This window comes from Corvus moneduloides, chromosome 3 (assembly GCF_009650955.1).
Source record: "Corvus moneduloides isolate bCorMon1 chromosome 3, bCorMon1.pri, whole genome shotgun sequence".
Taxonomy (NCBI): domain Eukaryota; kingdom Metazoa; phylum Chordata; class Aves; order Passeriformes; family Corvidae; genus Corvus; species Corvus moneduloides.
The window spans coordinates 99,074,715-99,095,087 of NC_045478.1; the positions used below are offsets into that span (position 1 = coordinate 99,074,715).

Sequence of the window (20,373 nt, forward strand, 5' to 3'; positions counted from 1 at the left end):
TCCCCATCGCCCAGGGATGGAGTAGCTCTGTCTGCTTCAGCCATGCAGTGTATGGCCTTTGCTGCTCCCATCCAGTTCAATCTCAGTCCCTTGCTGTGCTCTTGGCTGAGCTGTTCAGGAGCCATCATTGTGAGGTACTGAAGATAAGGTGGGGACTGGACACCACTTGTCTCCCATACAAACATCTTTGGCCCCTGACTAAACACTTTCCTCCTAACAGCCAGTGCTGCTGTTCTGCTTATTTTACTACAATGAGTTGTTGTTCCCCTGTTTAAGGCTGTGTCTGGTCAATGATGTGCCTTAATTTGCTCTGGAAATCAGCTGAAAGTAATAAATTTTGTCCCAAAAGCTGCCTCAGTTGCCAAAAACAAGGAAGAAAGGTAAGGGGGTACTTTTGATACACTTACTCCTCTGAGTACTCTGCTGGAAGAGGAAGGAAGAAGCAAACTGTGACTTGGCATCCTTGCAGCAAAGCCTTCAGAGCAAACACGCAGTGGTGCCCTGCTCCCTGTAGACTCCACAAGTCCAAGTCAGGCATCTCAACTAACAAAGGACTTATAAGGAAGAAAAAGACACCACCACCCCAGCACACTTGGTGAGCAGGCATTCCCCACAGAACAGAGAATCACAGTTCCATGCCCATGCTGATGAAAGACTATTTTTCACTTCCTTAGGAAAGACTGCCAGAAAGAGGGATAAGCAACAGCCTGAGACAGACTTGGAAATCGACCACCAGCTCAGCCCCCCAGGTTGTCCTGTTGCTTGAGTTTTCTTTGAGCTGCACTGATCAGGAAAATCTTTTTGGTTTTCACCTTATCCTCATGCCATAACACCCTGAACTGCCTCCTGTGAAGCTCCATCTGAACCTGAGAGCAGGTAGTTTCAAAGAAGGCACACAATGGCTTACTTGAAATATTTTTTAATATTAAACTTGTTGCACTTTAAGTCAAAAATGACACGTAATAGAATTCCAGTGTATTTTGTTTTAAAACATACTTTGGAGAAGAGAGGCCAGGATGTTTTCAGAGTACTTTGCCTTCCACTAAGCACCATCAAGGCAGTGACTGTGCTACGTGCAGCTCACAGCTGATGCAGAAACTAAAGGGTCTGTTAGAGAAACATTCAAACACTGCCCACTTTTTCACCATTTACTACAGTGATGACTTTCTGAACATTAGTGAGTTCCCTTTTTTCCCTGTGGTTCCCCCATACACTGAGGTAAACTTGTTAAACTGGGACTAGAAAAGCATGAGTTTGTTAGACCTGTCCTAGAGTTAGCTCCGTCTGCAGTTCCAAGGCCGTTCGCTAGGCTGTTCCTCCAGCCAGCATCTCTCTGGAAGAAAACATACCTGGTTTGCAGCTTTAACTGCTGACTGCAGTTTATTCCAGTTATGTTCTATCCCTCCTGCTATGAACAGTTAGAAGGCAGCCTTAGCCTCAGTTTATGTGGTTTGTTACTTGACGAGTCCTCTTCAGATGCCTTCTTCGGATTTTGATCATCCACTTAACACTTAACTTAGCAAAGTCTGCTGCCTTAAACAGGGCCAGAAAGATACCACAAAGAAGAGCAATCATGTTCCAGGGGTTTGCTGTGATAATCTGAAAGAGATGACAAATATTAGTCCCCTCATCTGATTCCATGTATGTTATATTCCACATATATTATACCTATTCAGCACCAAACAACTCCATTTTCCAGACTGAAGTGTTTTGCAGCATATTCCTTTATGCTGCACAGGTGGACTGCAGTGCCTTCTCCCCACACCATGGTTTTCTGACTCCTGCCATCAGGAAGAAAACACACCTTGTACTGACTGCTAAATTCCTTTTAGAGTATTTCAGAATAAGGAATTGTTTTAAAACTTTGGAGGTACAGTTAAATTGTTAAAATTACAGATTAAACTTACTGTATTATTTAAGTATTTACAAAAAGGAGCAGTCACATTGAAGATCTTCCAGATGACAAAGCTCAGAGAAGCAACTACTGAAAGCTTTACCAAGACAGCAGCATAATGTTAAACCAGCTTCTGACAGCAACAACTGCTGCTGCAGAGCTACAGCCACTATTTTGTATTTTTTGCTATGTTTGGTTCAAGAATAGTTAAGCTTATTTGTAGTTTGGAGTTCTCCTTGCACCTCTAGGCACAAGGATTTCCGATGGAGCAGGAAGAGCTAGGCTTAGGCAGCAATGGAGCAGGACACACTTTGGGCTGGCCAGCACGGTGTCACTGGGTCATCCCCCTAAGCCAGGTGGTCTCGAACAGGCTTCCCATATTTGTTAATCTTGCTGAAAGCTGCCACTGCTTGGGAATTATGGACCTTCAGCAAGAGGAAACGAGCACCCCCAATCCACTGGATCGAGGGCAGCTTGCAGCTGGGAGGTGGCAAAGGAGTGAACCCCCCCGGTAGAGAGGAGTGAGAGGTGTGGGAATAGGACTGGGCTCTAAAGGCCAAGGAGTGCCTGGGTCCTGCTGGGACAGCAGGAGTGCACAGGACCATCTCCTGCCCCACACAGTCTGCATTCACACTCTGGTTTTGGGCAAGAAAACAGCAACACTGTAGATTTTGCTGCTGCTGGACCTTGGTTGTTGGGTAAATACAGTACCACATTTTATTCTAATAATGGCACAAGGCTATTTTTATTATTCTTATTTCAGCCTGGGTTTCTTGTAAATTAATTTTAAAAAGTAATTAAATCAGATTACCCAAGCAGACTTACTTAAGCAAAAAGTTCAGCCCTGACCTGAAGCTACACTTGGCTAGAACACAGGAGACAGGTGCTTTGCTTAGCTTCGTGTACCTCTAGCTGCAAGCAGAATGCTGAGTGTCACCAGCCCAAAGAAAAGCATCAGGTGGTCCTGACCTCCACACACAATGCATTATTGGACATAAGGAAGAGCCTAGCCTGAAATTTCAGAAGTCTCCTCACCCTTCCTCTGCATTTCTGCTTGGAGTGAGGTAACAGAGGCAAGTGCATGCTCACACAAACCATGAGCATGCACAGTCAGACAGTGGTTCAAGAAGGGACTAGCGGGTTACTCACGTCCTGAACAGTCTGTATGAAAGGATCTTTCCATTCAAACACCACAAAAAACAGCTGGTCACTCCTTGGTTTAGTTCTCTGGTCAATGTAGTTAACCACACTGGTCTGGGGAAAGAAAAGTGCAGGTTACTTTCTTTAGCCGTACAATGAGTCTTTTGTGCAACAGAAAGGCCTGTAAGAAGGTGAAAATACCAGACTGCTTAGGGACCTTCCACCTCAGACTTTCTCTACCTAAAACAATGGGCTGCCAAAATATGGCAAAGGCAGTTTCCTCCCTCCGTCTCATGTTCATATGATTTTCCTATTTCTCACAGTACAATACCATTTCTACATTGCCTTTCAAGGGGGGAAAACTAATTTCCAAAATTCATTTACTTGCAATAATACAACTTTTGGAAAGTTCTCATGAATGAATGTTAAATTAGTTTTATTTGCCAGAGAACCACACAATGGTGGTCAAAAAGAAGATTCCTTCTTTTTGAAAAATCAGCTGTAGAATAAACTAGAAGATTCCAACAAGTGCCAAATGAACATGGAAGGAAAGAAGCCCAGGTGTTAACAACCAACCCATACTTCCCAGTACTGCCCATTAACTAGGTCACCACTTGAAACTAATGTTGCCCAGCAGAGCTGTAACACAATTCCAACAGGGAACTGGGTTAGGATACCAGACTGTGTTACAGCCACATGAAACCAGAGTCTCAAGAACCACAACCAGGAAAATATTAAGATATCAGGCCCCAGGAAAACATTTGTGTTGTACCACCTGCCCCCAGCCCAGGGGGGAACTACACAGGGTTCGTACACAGGCAGTAACCAACACAGTTTGAACTGACCCCTGCTCCTAGGGGACAACACAAACTGCCCAAGAGCCACACAGGGACCTCAGGAAAGCACAGTGGTGGAAGGGCTTCTCCCTTCTTCAACCCTCAGAGAAGTGTTTACATCTTGGTGCATGCAGAGGGGAGTACTGCTGCTCGTCCTGCAGTTGTTTCATTCTGTGCTGGAAGCAATGAATCCAGGAGCACTTTGACTTCATATCAGTGTTGTGACATGAAGATGAGACGTATGATGGAAGAACACGCCTTTTCCATGTTTTGTGAGCCCGGTTTCCCAGGCAGAGGAAGGCTGATTTGGAAGTCTTTAAGCAGACCACTTTCTTCATCTCCTTACAAGCCTTCCCACTGCTACAAAAGCCTCCCATCTACCATGGTGCAATTTCTTTACAAATACCTCAGGGTTTCTCTCAGTCTGCTCCCCAGTCCCTGCCCTGAACAGATTTTAGGCTGTGAACAAGCAGAAGCAGGAGCTAGAACACTGTTTATGGCCACTCAGAGCATATGGGAGCTTCCCCACCCCCTGGTTTCTGGTCAAATATCTTTGCTGCAGGCTTGCCCCACACTTGCACAGCTCATTTCCTTATTGCAGGCTACCAGCACCCCAACCACACTCATCCAAGAAAACTGCACACCAGAAAACAAACAGCACACAAGGGCAAACGAAGGCAATGGGGAAGGAAGAAAATACAAACGAATGACTGCTGGGCTAATTAGCAGAGTGAGAGACTGTTCTGTTTGACCTAGTATTTGTATCCATCTTTCCAGTATGCCAGCTCCCAGGTTTGGGTTTGAAAGGCTAATGGACTTCTTGGTGCAATTTGAGCCCATGTTGTACTGTCAAACAAAGCAAGTGCAATTTATGTCTGAGCTGTTTCAGTATCTGCTGTATTATTAATAGGGATCTCATTCCTGGCTCATAGGTTTTATTAAAAACAAACAAACAAACCAACCCACAAAACAAACAGAAAACCCAAACCAGCAACAGTGTTCACTTACTCTGATGATCAGAGTCCATAACTGCAGGACTAAATAGATGTTTATGGTCACAAAAAGCTCATTTTTTCCTGAATTTGAGCCAGCCTTTTGTTTCCACTTTGAGACATGTTAGACTTGGGCACACAAAGGAGGACTTTCAAAAATCCTATACTTGGTAAGCACCAAATGGCAAGTGATACAGAGCTGTAGGTAATGAAGGACAGACAGACAATTGTCTACTGTCAGTGCTTACATGGCAGCAGCAGACTGATGCATTCTTTCCTCTCCTCCAAACCAAGGCATTAATTTGGGACTTGCGTGACTCTGGGATTTGCCTCCTGTCCTTCTCTAGTGGAGCAGGAGGATACCCCTCTCACAGTCACAGCTCTGCTCTTCCCTTAAGGCTGTGCCATGTAACACCTAACTGTGAAAACTAAAGATAGAACTGGATATTCTGCTTCATTTTGCTCTCCCCAGAACACTCTTTCCAAGAGTACCATGGACTAAGAGAAAGTATAGTCTCTGAAAGAGACACCCTCTGGAAAGGACAGCTCTTAAAATCCTCATTTTTCACCACTGATGAGACACTTCCTTTCCAACCAACACTGGAAGAAAAACAAACTCAAAACACAATTATTTTCCTGTGCATTAATGTGAACAGAACAGGAATGAAAGTCAGGCTCATTTCCTCTCTAGATAAGTTTTCATCTTCCACCTGCATATTTTCTAGTTGTAAATGATGCAAGAAGTGAAGTTACTCCATGTTTCTAAGGACACTCAGCAGCTAAAAATTCCAAACTTAAACAAAAAGCAGACATGAGAATGCTACAAAGGATACAAGACTTACATTTACCTCTTTATCCTAACATCACTGGCAATCTAAACAATACCTCTTTCCAACAGTAGCTGTTATTTAGACAATTCCCTTGGCAATTGTTCTCCACCTTGAACTGTAGGTAGCTGTGCTAATATTTCTATGTTCATCTCTTTGGACCCTCACCTCAGGTGTCATAACCCATTTGAGGCCTGGATTTCTGGCCTCCCTGTCAGCAGAAGTTTTCCTGAGCTGGGTCACTAGGCCACACCAACAGCTGAGCACATCAAGACATTCACACTTTTACAGAATCCCTCCTTGTTGAGAAACAATGGGAGTAACTAGAGCCAAAACTGCTCAGTGCCAAGTGGTGTAATGGATGCAATGAAACAAAAACCAAACTCCCAAAACATTATGAGAACTTTTTTTTCTTTTTACCTCTTGTTTGAATTCAACAGTCTCACTACCATCTTCTTCTTTTGTTTTGACCAAGGACATCTTGACCCAAGTCCGGAAGCCTCCAGAAAACTTCCAGCTGGAGTATGAACTTTCACAGTCCTTCATGAATTTTGCTTTTTCTGGACTAAAAGGAAAAGACCGTCACTTTATTGACCAAACTGAGCACTGTAGGCAGGAGAATGTCAGACCTACAGGCACTTCAAACTACTTTCACAATTCCTTTTATTCTCCACCTGCTAAATTCAATGTATTTAAACCATTGGGTGTAGTGATGTTTTCATTAACGGCAGCACTTCATTCGTGCATCCTTAGCTGCAGAGGACTTACCTGGTGCCCTACGACCCCGGAGTTCTGCCTGCCTGTAGGGATTGTTCTGCCTCACAGGGGAGTTCAGCTCTGCTCATCTGTCACCTCTGGGACAGAAAGGAGCAGAACCAGGACCTCTGGAAACAACTCATCACCATGTTACGAAGCAAGAGACAGAAGGAAGAGCCTAGAGGAAGGACAGGGTGCTTCTCCTCATTTCTGGTTGCCAAATAAACCAGTTGCAATGCAGACATGCTTAAAATACTTCGAAATTTACATTTGGGATATTCCTATTATTTTGGAAAGACTGTAGCTTTGGTGTAAGGCTCCCACCTGCAATAACTGTTTTCCCAATATGCAATCACAGCTATTTGCAGCCCTCAGAACAGCAGGATTGCTTTGTGTGTTTTGGTTTGGGTTTTGTCTTTTAATACTGTGACTGTAAGCCATTTTAAGGCTTCCAACATCCCTCATGCTGCAAGCAGTAAAGAGGGAGCTTTAAGGCATATCTGGTCTCCACCTCTTCTCTACCAGCTGCACAGGACATAGTGAATTAACCATGCTATTTCCTTGGAGAGCCTCAGTACTGTGCTTTCAGCCACTTCCATGTCATCCCTCTGAAATAAGCCCACTGTGGTAAGTCATGAATCATTAAAGTCTATTTTTACTAAAGACAGATTTCAGGTTGTAGAGATATGCCAGGGTATGTTGGTCCTTAGAAGAAGGGAGAGGGTTTTGATCCAGACTAAATCTATCCACCTAGGAGAAGGGAAAGAGGATTCTTTGCTTTTATGGCAGAGGGTGTGCATGACTGGGTCTTTTAGGAGATTAACGTGTTTTGGTCTTCCAGGAGAAAGATGAAAAGAAGTAGATATGAAAAGCAGAGGTGAAGAAGCAAGTTCTTGTCCCAGAACAGGCCAATCAGGAAGAATTCTCCAGCACTGACTGGATTTGTACTTTTCCTGTCTTTTCTCCTTAGTTTTTAAACTCAGGGCTCCTTTTCTTCCTGCAAATCAAGATGCCTTTATCTACAAGGACCAAAAGGACTGCACTGATACAAATATCATCACATTGATGGCTACTCTGTACACCACCTGCTCAGACTTAACAGATGAATACACACGTGTCCATGGGAGGGCAAAACCCAGTAAAGCCATTGCTCAAATCAGGGCTTCAGGCAATGGGCCCAAACACAGAATTCCACTGGGCACATGCACAGAAAAGAGAAGGGTTTCTGGGAAGAAAAACTAACATGCTTTGCTACCCATCAAGACACATGCCGTTCCAAGGGTGTTTTGGGAAGTTAGCAGTATCTTTATTTGTCACATCAGGTGCTTGTTTAGTAACCCCAACAGGATGGCACCTCTCTGCCTCCCCTAGGAAAGATGTGGGCAGAGCCTAAGGACAAAGCCTGCTCCTCACCAGAACAAACCAGTGACATGGGAACACCTAATCCAACCACTGCTTCCCCCCTCGGGATGTGGGCAGAGCAGCAGCTGAGGGCACGGCACGGAGGAGCTCTGGAGTGCTTTGCCACTCAAGAGGAACATACATAATTAGCACTTTGCCAGCCAGTCATATGCCTAATGTCTGGCTAAATACGGCATCCCAGAAAAGCTTTCCAAGCCAACATGGAAAAATGAGGCAGGAAGTTATGACGCAGAGCTGAGTGTTACAGCCACAACTCCCATGGCAGCAGACAGCAGCAGTATGCTCTGCCTTCGACAGTAATTGTAGGCTTGAAAAAGAAGGATTAATAATATCTTAGGAGAAGCTGTGGAGAAGTGATCTGAGAAGGCATCTCCTTGCATGTGCCCATAATCCAGACCACTGCCATAAAATGAGGGGAAAAAAGGGGGACGGACGGGAGGAGCAGAGCGGAGAGGCACAAGCTTTGCACAAATTATAGCAGAGGGCAAATAACAAAGCTTTAAAACCACACACAAGCAAGTGAACACAAGACAGGCAAGGGATTTTAAGCCAAAAAACAGTTCTCCAGGCAGTTTCTTTTAATTCCCTCTTCACACCAAAGACAGACAACCCACACAGGCTGCACCTCTTTTTTTTTGTTGCTGTTTGGTTTTTTTTCCTTCCTTTTTTCTTTCTCTTTTTTTTTTTTTTTCATCTGTGGGAGTCACTAACCTATTTCTGGACTGGGCTGTAGTGCTGCAGAGGATCCTTCTAACACCAGTCTCTATGGTGTTAGAGGCAGTTTTAGGACATCCCACCAGTACATTCCAATGCAACAGCAAGAGCCAAACCCACGGGTGGCTCAAACCTAATTTGTGTTTATTGCTTTTGCATCTCCCCAGAGCAGCAAACTGTCAAACAGCCATGACATCTAATAAAGGCTGGTGTGGTACCAAAAGTCCTTTTATGCTGTATTTCTCTGCATGCAGCAATCCAGATCAGAGATATGAACATGGAGCTCTGTTTAGACCCTTAAATCATCTCTGATCTGTTCACACTGGTATCCTTCATTCCACAGGACCATAAGTTATGGGACATGCTACACTAACAACTGTTTTGCCAGGAGTATATTCAGAGGATTTTCTTCTAAACCCCATGTATTATCCTAATGACAGTTCAGGATCGGAACTTGTATTTTTAGCCACACTTTTTGGGTAATTTGCAAGGGTTTCATTATTTCCCTCCCTCCCTCCAATTAATATGGTACAGACAGCAGCTGCCACTGCCTTAAAAAAAAAAAAAAGGAAAAGAAAAAGAAAAAGAAAAGAAGCCAGCAGCATCTCCCTCCAGCTCAGAGGCCAACAACAGCACACAGTGCAGCAGTGTTCTGTGGAGAGCAGAACAAAACCAGTGAGCAGTGCCAGTTTCATGGAGCCTGATCCAATTTTAACGGAAGAGCTGCAGAGAATAAAGCCCTTGACAGAAACGAGTGGACTTTGCTCAAGTCCTCAGCACTTACTACACCACAAAAAATCTCTTAAATGTACAAGTCTCTAGATGCCATTTTTGTACTGCTTGTGGCACCTCTGATGACACTGTACATGAACTGCTGGGCACAGTGTTGTTCTGGGCTCTCATAACCAGTGAGACACTTTGTCAGGAAAAGCAGTTAACAGAGGCCAGTAACTGAAGTTGTTAGAGGCTGTATGGAAGGACACACAACAGTTTCTACAGATCTCTTAATCCAGACTTCCCATCAGCTAAATTTACCATCTGCTGATGAACAAGAAATTGTTTCTATTTTCTCTTCTGCTGGAAGCTGGACAGAACGAGTTCTCTCCACATACACAGTGCAGTTTCACATGCACTTTTCATAGTCAGGAGAAATGTAAACTCCCAACCTGCCCTGAGCCCGAGTTCATGCCCCAGGATGCCAGGACAGCAAACACAGCACTGAGCAAGACAAGCCATGTCATTTGTACCAAGCTTTGGAGGATGCTGTAGAAGAGACACCACTGGCCTCTTGCCCACAGCTGGTTCTTTTCCTGTATTCCACCTAGACATGCAGATCATTTACCACTAAAGCCTTCATTCCCTTCCCAATTTTACCATTCACGTGGGTTAGTTCAAAACTAATTTTAACTCCCATTCCCCTACTACCTGCCCCAAGCAAGCACAAAGGACGCATCCCCAAACAAACATCCCCATTTCCCATGAGGCTTCCAAGGCCTGAGGATGCACAGACTGAGCTGTGGCTTGGTAGCTGGTTCATCCTGCCCCAAGCCAGGTGCAGCACCAGGGGTGGTCTCAGACAGGGCTTGTGTCTGACAATATAGAAAGGGCTGAGCACCTTGCTGCAATTGGTCCCACTGTAAGCATTTCTAACCAGAGCACAAGACATAAAACCAGAAAAAAACAACATGTAAGGAGCAAGCAGCACCTTCTACACCACCACTCTTAACTGGTATTTTCTCACCCTAAAATATTAATGCCTAAAATATCCGGAGCATTAACATTTTATGAGGTGTTTTAGCACAATTACAGAGAGTAGTTAAAGACTTAGGATCTCTTAGAAATGCTTTGTAAAAGGCAAATCCAGCTAACTGGTCTTTGGCCACCCAGAGGTATCATGTCTGAACACTTCCAGTCTTTGATCCATTTGAAAAGCACCAGTCTGACCATGTCCAAGCCCCTGAGAAGGCCTTGCTACAATAAAATCTGTTCTCTTCCCTCCCTCCCCTAATTTTGTTTTGCATATGTCCTTTATCCCCTGTCCCTTTTTCACTGAGCATCTATTACCAAATTAAGGCTTTCTATCAGGCTTCACTGTGACTAATATTTCTTGCCTAACTTTTAATCTGGATCACAGAGGGAAGAACAGAACCTGAATTTAAATTACAGTAAAAATTAAACAATTAAGTGCAAAATTCATTCTCAAAAGGTGGGAAAAAGAGCGGGTCTTTCTTGAAAGTTCAAGACAGGATTAATTCCATTCTTGTTAAAATTAGAAGAAGGTAGATTAGATACTCCAGTGGTACCAATGTCAAACCAATATGAAGCAATTTTGAAAACTCCATATATAAATTTATATCATTCTGTAGAATTTTACATAAAGCCAGTAATACAAAGAAACAGAGTTAATCATTCAATGAAATCACAATAAATCAACCTGGGGATCTGACCTTTACAGTAATTGCTTTAAAAACCCCCAAATGGTACAGGAATATTAATGTTCTTGGTGCACTTCCTGACACACTACCCAGGACAGCACACTTCCTGATCACCCATAGCAGCAGACAGCAGGAAGCCAGCACAAACTCCAAACTTTTAGAAAGTGCAGCAACAAATGGTTTAAGCCCAGCTGAAGAACAGTTTTTGTCACTGGAAAAAGCCCTCAGTACATTTTTAAAGGTCAGATTAGTAAACAAAGACATGAAAGAGCACCAACATAGTCCAAATATTAAAAACAACATAAAAGCCTCTCTAATTTTCACTGAAAAAGCCCTACTTTCACAATTATTGTGACAGCAAGTTCAGTGCAGTCACAGGCTCATCCCCCCTTTACATACCTGCTGACAAACTCTTGGAAAGAAGAAAACAGCAGGTAGTCAATGGCACTAAAATCTTGGTCTGTTTCATTTAAATGGAACTGCAAAAACACCAGTTCCCTCTTCTTCACATCGCGAGGGCCTTGAACAACCAAAGCATACTTCTGTAAGCAGACAGAGATGGTGAGAGGAGCAAAGGAATCCTCATTTCCTGTTCATTAATTTGCCATCTGGCACTAATGCTCTACAGAAATCTAATACACACTGATTTTAATAGATGTGCTACTAAGTACACATCTATTAAAATACCTAACAAGAATGCCAATTAAGTCCCTCCTTTTAGTTTAAAAAGGAGGTCTTTACATCAAGATTCAGTGTTTAAATATTAATATTTAAGCATTAAATATGGTCCTTTGTGGGTTTTGGGCATTTGCTTATACAGAAGCAAGCTTCCCTGCACTTCTAAGGGTAATTTAAGACACTCTATCACTCAATGTACCCACCTTGCTGGCTCACAGCATTTCAGTGTAATGAAACACCTGGTGCCATTTGGGATTCTTCCAAGTGTGACAAACATGGTATGTAATTCCTAGCAGGAATTCATGTATGAATTCCCAGCAAACATACAAAAAGAGATTAGCTATCCTTCTTTAATGGGTACTGATACTGCTTTCAATCAAAACTAGATTTACAGTATCGAGGAAAATGCTTCCCAGTTCATTTAGGAGAAGAATGAAGTGAGAGTTTCACTGTGAAAAATGCCTTATTTTATCCCATTAAGGTTTCTGTGCTGAACACACCCACAGGACAGCTGATCTTCCATAACACACACGCACACTGACTGGGGTCTTTTACATTTCTGAAAACAAAATGACAGATGGCTTATAAAAAACCAAACCAGAAGCATGGATTTCTTTACAGCACAGTACATACTTTTACTTTCCAATAAGATCATGAGCAGAAAACCCATACTGAATAAGCTTTGTACCATTATATTGTTATTACCATAGTTTGATTAGTAAAAGGATCTGTGTAGTTGATCCTCTGAGTGGTGCATTCAATATCTCCTGGCTGACCTGGATTTATCAGAGGTGGAATGTGATCGTAGTAATGATGTTTGCAGCTAAGCAGCCGAGCCTTGCCTGGGTAAAAGGCAATACCTGGTTGGGGAGAAAAAACATTGCAGAGCACTGATTTCCTTCCTGAGTACACAGATTTTCATTCTGGAATTTAATCCCACAGGATACTGAGCTATCCTTAAGATCCCACAAAACAATCAAATTAAACCATGCAGTTCTACATTTTTCTGGAGCAGGACAAAAGCACCAGCATCAAAAGCAAAAACAGACAAAAGCATCAGGACAGAACCCCCATGATGCATTGGAAAAAAATCACGGTTCACATTCTGTTACAACAATTCAAGGTCCCTAGAAGCTAGTCTCCCTAGTCTTCTCACAAGCCAGCAGCTAATCCATCAGTCCCTCTCACCCCAGGTGAATCTGTAAAATAAGTTAGGGGGCATCAAATGGGACATGCAGTGCCTTAGTTTTCAGATAGTAGCATTCAACACATCAAATGTTAATTGGAAATAATGTACATACCATACAAGACAGATCAAAGGTCACTGGCTGAGCTAATAGAAGCAAAAAGATGCTCCTCAGAATACAGCATCTTCTGTTAACTGAATGTGACATCATGCAAGAAATCAAAGCCATCAAACACACACTCACTGCTGCCATCCCTTATTATTTACATCACTGGGTAGGCAGGCTACTAGTCCACCTGGATGGAAACTCAGATATGTCATTCAAACAACCTCAGCCACCTCAGCTTTGGAAGGCTAGCAAAATACAAGAACCAGATCCCAAAATCCTTTTACACCAGCTATGCCATATTTATTACTGAAACAAGCTTGCTGGAAGATAATCTTGTCCAACTTATTTTTAAAAAGAGTGTGATTGATTAGATATAATTAACTCACACAACTGAGAGGACCTGTCCACCAAAATGTGAGATGTCAAAGCACTCAGCATATATCAGCCTTTCTTCAGAGCTCCATGCTTACAACTTGCCCTCTCATCATTTTAACAGAGCAATAAACTGAAGGACTACATTAATTTAGTTCTCTGATCTGCAGGGATCTCCAACAATACTTTCAGATTAATATGTATGCTGCTTTGCTTATTTAAAATCTGCTTATTTTCTTCCTGTTGCTGTATGAAAAGCTCACATGGAGAAAAAAAAAACAAATAAGGGGAAAAGCTTGAGTTTGCTTGCTCTTACAGTCAGATTCATATGGTCCAAACCCAAGGCACTACTTCCAGAGCTGGGCCTAACTAGCCATAGAGAAAAACAACTACAGTAATATGGCAACAGCTCAAAACACTCACCTTTCAGCCACAATTACTGAGGTGGGTATTTGGAAAATGTGGTAACACTTCAAAGAAGAAGTATTCTTGTTAAACTGGAAACTGACTGATGGCTGACTGAGCTGCACTTGCTACCATGGCTCTACTCATGAACAGCTACTGGACAATTAAAAAGAATAATAACAACAGAACTCACTATTCAAAAATGTTCCTGTGGAGCCATTCCTCCTGCAAACTGCAACAGTTTCTGCTGTCACGCTGCATTTTTATGCCAACATTGTTCCCTGCAGTCACATCACATTTTCATTGCCTACTGATGTAATACCATGTTGTAAACAAGGCAGGATGGAAGTAGAAAGTGGCATTGTGGTTATTTTGTGGTTGGTTTGAGAAATTCACCTTCTTTAGTGTGAACGGCATCTCACTGCCCAGTGCAGCACTGAGCTTCTGATACACATCCTATGTGTTACCCTGTTTGAATGATACAGTTTGGGGAATATTTCCAAAAGGAATTATCTTTCTCCCCTAAAAGAGGACTCGTTCTAGAGTCTGAAAACACTTCTTGTCTATCAAATGTTGCATAATTCTCCACAGCTTCTGCCATTCATGTTATTGGCATGAAAGCTCCCAAAAATCTCCTCTACAACGTTAACATTTCTGTGCAAAGTCAACACAACTTTAGATTAAAAGGAGAGGAAATTAAAGTAACATATGCACTCTGGGCCCTGGAGAATGACCACCAAAAATTTCAAACAATCCAAGGAAAACATGAATGAGAACTTAACCGATTTTGCTTGTTATTGCTCTTACCAGGTGCATCATACAAGGACACTTCCTTGTAAGTGACAGACATCACTGGGTGCTTGAGCTTCTCTCTGAAGTCACTGATGGTTTGGTAGACAAGGAACACAGCTACAGCCATGAGCAGCAGATAAATAAACAGGAGAATTACTGAAAAAACATTCTTTAGGCAGGTCTTGCTGAAACGCAAAGAAGGGGTAGTGGTACCCAGTTCACCATCTGGAACCAAACAGAATATGGATTGGGACTTTAAAATACAGATATTGGTGCTGAATTTTCCTTTAAAGATCAATCATGTGAGGGGAAAGTAAGCCTCAAACTCAGCTTGATTTAAAAAAACACCTAATTCTGGTTTTTATCATCAGTCAGGCAGATGCTTCCTTCTCAAGTGTGAGGTGTAATCATCCTAAGACTTTTCACATGCTGGAATTCGGCACTCTGCTTAAGGCCACTGCAGGCAGGAAGCGAGGTTTGTTTTCAAGGACAACTCAGAAACAAAGTTTAAAGTTCACAAGAAAGTCTGTTGATGGTCAATTCTTTGCTTCTGGAAAAAACAACTCCTTTCCCTCCATTTCCAGTCTGAAGCGATTCTTTCACACACTCAGCACAGGCATCAGAGGAGTGATTTAATATTCTAATGCTCATGTCCAGCTCTCTGCAGTGCATCTCCACCATGGTAGAAGTCACTAAAGTGACTTCACTCTAGTTCATAACTCCTTGTGCATGTTAAAGGCTTTCATAGAAGGATTTTTCCAATTACAGCTAGAAAAAGACTGACCCAATTCTCCCAGAGTCTCCTTTCCTTCAAACCTTATTCTCTGGGCAATACTTTCAAGGATAAAGGTTCCTGTACTCTTGAGTTACGCATCACATCTTGGTCATGAGCAATATACAGCTGAATACACAAAAGCAGCACTAAAACTCAACATAAGAAAGGAAATAAGCAGCCATGCTTCCTGCTGACTGTTCTGTGTGGTGTCACTGAATGAGTCAGGCCCTCTCAGGCCATGCCACACGCTGCTCTCCAACTCTAATAGCACAGTTTGGTGTTTGTTCCTCCCTACAGCGAACATGAACCTTCTAGTAAACCTAATTGCACACATAACCACTCACAAAGGTCCAAGGGCAAGTTACATGCCAGGAGATGGCAGCCAAGACATTAATATGCATAAAACTGCACTGCTGAAACAAATGTCTTGAACAGCTGCAAGGTGCTTAGGCCATACTCCTTTCAGGCTGGCTAACCTCAGTGCCTACACCTGGGCTGCAATAAGCCCATTTAACACTGCTCCATGCTCTCCAAAAGCAGTTTAACAAAGAGTCTGTTTAAAATCTTGTCTATTCAATACTGCATCTTGCTCATGTAAATCTCACAGAGACTCTGCCTGCAACCCACTGCCACTCAGGTAATACTCAACATAAAGGAAGATGACATACTAAGCTCTCTCAGAGCCAGACGTGCTGAACCTGTTTTGATTGAGCACAGTTCGTGACAAAGAAATATTCTCCTATTAGTCCTTGGAAAACCTCCGTGGCTTTCCCTCAGTACGGACTCACATAAAATAAGTAATTTAGTGTTTGTAATTTAGTGTTTTGTTTGCTTTCAGAAGTGCAATAAAATAAGAAAACCAAAACAACCAAAGCCACACAGAGCAGCAGCTAACAGGCCCTAAAAATCAGTAATTTCTGGGTCAATAGTTCTCACCTGGTAAAATAACAGAGCTGGAATCTTCATGAACTTCCATCTCTCCTTCTCTCTCCTCTGTTGGGTTTTCAGATACTCGCTCCACATCTTCACTCAGCTGTGTAGTTAAAACAGTGGTTCAATTTCCAAACATGCTCTCAACTTGCAATTGTTGGAATTTCTATGGTACAAATAAAAGAGGCTCCAACTAACCAAACACACAAAACCATGCCCCCAGTCCAAGAGCACCCAACATCTGTTCCACTTGTTCACAAGACAAAAGCCACATTTCTGTAGACTTAGAGACAAAAATTAAGTGACTTGCATGCTGCAAATTTAACCTACTTCTACCCTGCTGCTTCAACAATAACATCACCTTTCCATTCAAGATCAAAGTAATTATTTCCCTGGCAGCTCCAACACACTTTAAACCCCCAATTAGGACAATGTTCTCTGAAATAAGCAGGAACTTGGTTCTGTCACTGAAGAATATATTTTTAGGCATAAAGAAACCACAGCACATACCAGCAAACAGAGCATTAGCACTTCTTAATAAAGAGGTGCAAAAAGCACGAGATGCATTTTGACAGGTGTTCGAGCAAGCCACTGGAATACAGTCTCAGCCACATAGGTGGGTGGGTCATCATGAGACAACAGTCAAGCATCTCTGTATTTCTGGTCCTTATTTGATCTCACTGTGCAGATTATTATATATTAGCGGCTATGCAGGTAATTAGTCTTCCAGTGTTTCTGAAACACCAACAGAGACCACATGTTTTCTTGTTTTGCTATTCAGAACTCCGGGCTCCAACTGCCAGGCCACTTCCATCAGAGTCAGAAGCTTGTCACATCCGATACGCATCACATGAGGTCATGAAGCACTACAGTTTCTAAACATTATAAATATAAAGTATCTCCTGTATGTTTTCCAAGTCTTCTTTCGTGGTGGGAACTGACACAGAGGTTACAACAATGCAAAGCAGGGCATGAGCTTGCAGCACATCACATTAGCTTTGCTCCTGTTTCAAGGAAAATGGGGGCACAGTTAACGCAGCAGCTGCACTGAATGCTATTAAACATCACACTCCTAACTTACTCATCAGCAACGTGCATGTATCCATAAGGAAGTGCTTTTATTTCACCCAACTTTAATTCAGTTCTGAAATCACCATTATACTATTGCCAGATCATCATTAGCACCTATTAGGAAAGAGTCTGCTCACTTCACATCTTCAAAGTCTGACGTAAAGTCTCCATCACCTCCTGCTGTATTTCTGTGCTCATTTCCACCATGCAAAGCAAGATGAAAGCAGTTACCTGGTTGTTGTTAAATGCTTAGTACATAAATAAAGCATGATTTCCCTTAGCATGAAGCAAGAAGTGAACAGGTAACTTCCAGGCTAAAAACTCAGCTCACTTGCAAGACTCTTACCAGGGTCCAACTGATGATACCTTTTTCAATTACCACCATCAAATAAGGGAAAATTAACACTCTGCTCCTTTTTGTAGAAACATGCTGGTTCTGTTTGTTTACCTGACCCAAAATAAGCTATTCTGACCCAAGAAAAGTACTCATGGAACCTCTTGTACTTCACTAAATCAGCTAAGAAGACAGTTCCAATTATACTTGTGCAAAATGGTGATACCAGAGCTGACCCAACAAATGTAATGCAAGTTACAAAGTTCCTCAGCCGAATCCCACACCTCTCTGATTCCCCACGTACAGGCACCTCATTGACCGAGGTTATTGGGAGGGTAAGTGAATTCTATTCCCGATGGCAAGGAGATCCCAACACAAGTTCAAAAAAGAACAGAACATGCAACATTTCTTATCCTTCCAAGAGGACCTAAAGCAATTCTTTCCAACAAGCAGAAGAAAGATGATCTTAGAAGTAACTCCCAAACTAAATGATTCTGTGATTCTGTGAAAAGCTCAGAAAGCACAACCTTTCAGCACTCCTTAGAAACAAACCACAAAACCCCAAACAATATGCAACTATGTTTTCTTATCTCTGTTCACAATGTTTCATAAGCTTTACACACATAAAGCCAGAGAAGGACAGCCAAGCAAGAGCAGGACTACTAACATTGCTTCAGGTCCAGTGAGGAGGTTGAGCTGATGTGTAACACCTGCTCCCTAAAAATAACTATATTTTACTGCAGATCCTGAACACCTGAACTGAGGTCACCAAGATGCCAGCACTGTGCATGGCTCAGGCACTGCGCTCTGAGCAGCACACAGCATCCTGACTCTGCAAGGCAGGGCAGCACAGACCTACAGACCCAACACCTCACACACACACTGAGCTACAGTCTCCTGGTGATGGGGAAGCCAGGACAGCTGATTCCAGTTCACACTCGTCGCTCCTCTTAGATTCAGGGATTCTGCCAACAGTGAAACTGGAGCACGCCAACCAGATTCACCCTCACATGCCAGCTCTTTCTACGTGGTATTTTTGATAAAGGAGTGAAGCGTGGTGCCAATCAGAAGGAACACAGATTGCAGGGTGGTTAAGCTTGCAACAAGATGCAGAAACAGGAGAGGATGTCAAGGGCAGGAAGGGCATGAAACAGACCTTCACTCAGGATTCCTCTGAGTTCAGCACATACAGCTGAGGGAGAAACAACTGCAGGAGCCTGCCCATGTCCCAGCAGTTCTTTTTCAGTCCTGCACACGGAAAAGCACTGAAACAGAAGCTCAGAAAAGGCAACTCCAGATATTTGTGCAGTCCTGCTAGGGACAGAAGCAACAAAGACTGCGGCAGGTGCCAGAGAAGGGATGAGCACACAGGTACTGCACTTACATACACACCCTATCTTGACTCGTGCCACAGTTTGAGATAAACCTAAACATATGGAGCAGTGTCTGTGGTGGCTGATACTCAAGGTGGAAACATAACATGCATAGTCCAGTCCACACTTCAGGCATCAGTGCAGCTTCATTAACTCTCTCAAGTACCTCCTCTATGTACAAGCACGTAAGTAAATTCCATCTTGATAGTCCTGGGCTAAAACCCTGCTACTGGATAAAAACCCCTTAAATAAAAGGAGAACTTGTTCATACAGGCCTTTAGCTGATCTGCTGATTCATCACCTTCCAATGCCTCCAAGCCTGGCAAGAAAACCAGAAGCTGAAACTAAACAGACAGTACTACACTAAATTAGAATGTATTAAAACTGAGCCTCGAACTACCCGTCACATGCAGGGGAAGGAAAATATCTACATTCCTTTTGCCTGCAAGATGCAAACAAAAGTGCTCTGCAGTAACTCTCTACCGCTGCTGAACTTGGCACAAATAGCCTGTATGCCTACTAGGAGAGATAGGAACGAGCAAGGAAGTCGGGTTGCTGAGCCTGTACATTGATATGCAAACCAGGCGCTGCCTCAGGCTTTTGGCAGTGTGATAAAGCGTTCTTCAGTTTCGGATGCGGGACTTCTAGTACCCAAATCGCTTCTCACACCCGACAGACCATCCCCTTGTTACCAAACCCCGGTCACACAGTCCAGCTGTACCCACCTCACACACCTAAAACAACCGCTGCCCACTATTTCAACCACGTTCAAAGGTAGGACGCGGAGCTGCGCGCACCCGAACCTGCGGTGGTTTTGGTGCAGGTGCCGCCTGCCGCCCCAGGCACCCAGCGCCGAGCCGAGCTCTCCGCGACAGCGCCGGCTGCCCCCGCTCGCCGAGCGGCGAGCCCCGGGACGGCCACCGGCGCCCGGCGAGCTGCCCCGCGGCCCCCCGGGCCCCCCGTACCTCCTGGTAGGATGCGGACACCTCTGGCTTTGGCATAGCATCGGCAGGAGCGGCGCCGAGGGGGCCGGGCAGCGCCCGCCGGCACCGCACGGGGCGGGGCAGCCACGGGCCGAGCCGGCCGAGCTGAGCCGGGCCGGACCGAGCTGAGCCGAGCCGAGCCGGACCGATCCGAGCCGAGCCGGGCCGGACCGAGCCGCCCCGCCCGGGCAGGGCCACGCAGGCGCCGCCGGGACCCCCGAGCCGCCCGCCCCGGCCGTTTCCCGTCCCCCGGCGGTGCCCGCCCCTTGCCGGGGCTGCCGGGAGGCGTAGTCCGGGCGCGGCGCTGCGGTCCGGCAGCACAACGCCGGCTGCTCGGCACACGTGTAAG

General features: G+C 43.9%; 1 protein-coding gene across 2 annotated transcripts; it reads right to left on the reverse strand.

Annotated features, from left to right (window-relative positions):
* Positions 1-903: 903 nt before the first annotated feature.
* Positions 904-20,234, reverse strand: PACC1 (proton activated chloride channel 1). Of its 2 annotated transcripts, none has more exons than XM_032102943.1 (8): positions 20,007-20,234; positions 16,270-16,366; positions 14,574-14,783; positions 12,400-12,554; positions 11,416-11,558; positions 6,110-6,254; positions 3,044-3,148; positions 904-1,599 (listed from the first exon to the last, which is right to left on the reverse strand). In XM_032102943.1, exons 1-8 carry the CDS (start codon positions 20,040-20,042, stop codon positions 1,438-1,440), a joined length of 1,053 nt encoding a protein of 350 aa, XP_031958834.1. In that variant the 5' UTR covers positions 20,043-20,234; the 3' UTR covers positions 904-1,437. The 2 variants fall into 2 exon arrangements, with proteins under 2 accessions (XP_031958834.1, XP_031958835.1); XM_032102944.1 differs by having other exon boundaries at positions 16,270-16,429; positions 20,007-20,095.
* Positions 20,235-20,373: the final 139 nt, after the last annotated feature.

Bases quoted from the DNA above. Each gene is read 5' to 3' on its own strand.
- PACC1 (XM_032102943.1), bottom strand. From the start codon at position 20,042: ATGCCAAAGCCAGAGGTGTCCGCATCCTACCAGGAG. The intron at 16,367-20,006 runs GTACGGGGGGCC...TTAACTACACAG, and splicing joins TGTCCGCATCCTACCAGGAG to CTGAGTGAAGATGTGGAGCG. The intron at 14,784-16,269 runs GTGAGAACTATT...GTTTGGTTCCAG, and splicing joins CAGCTCTGTTATTTTACCAG to ATGGTGAACTGGGTACCACT.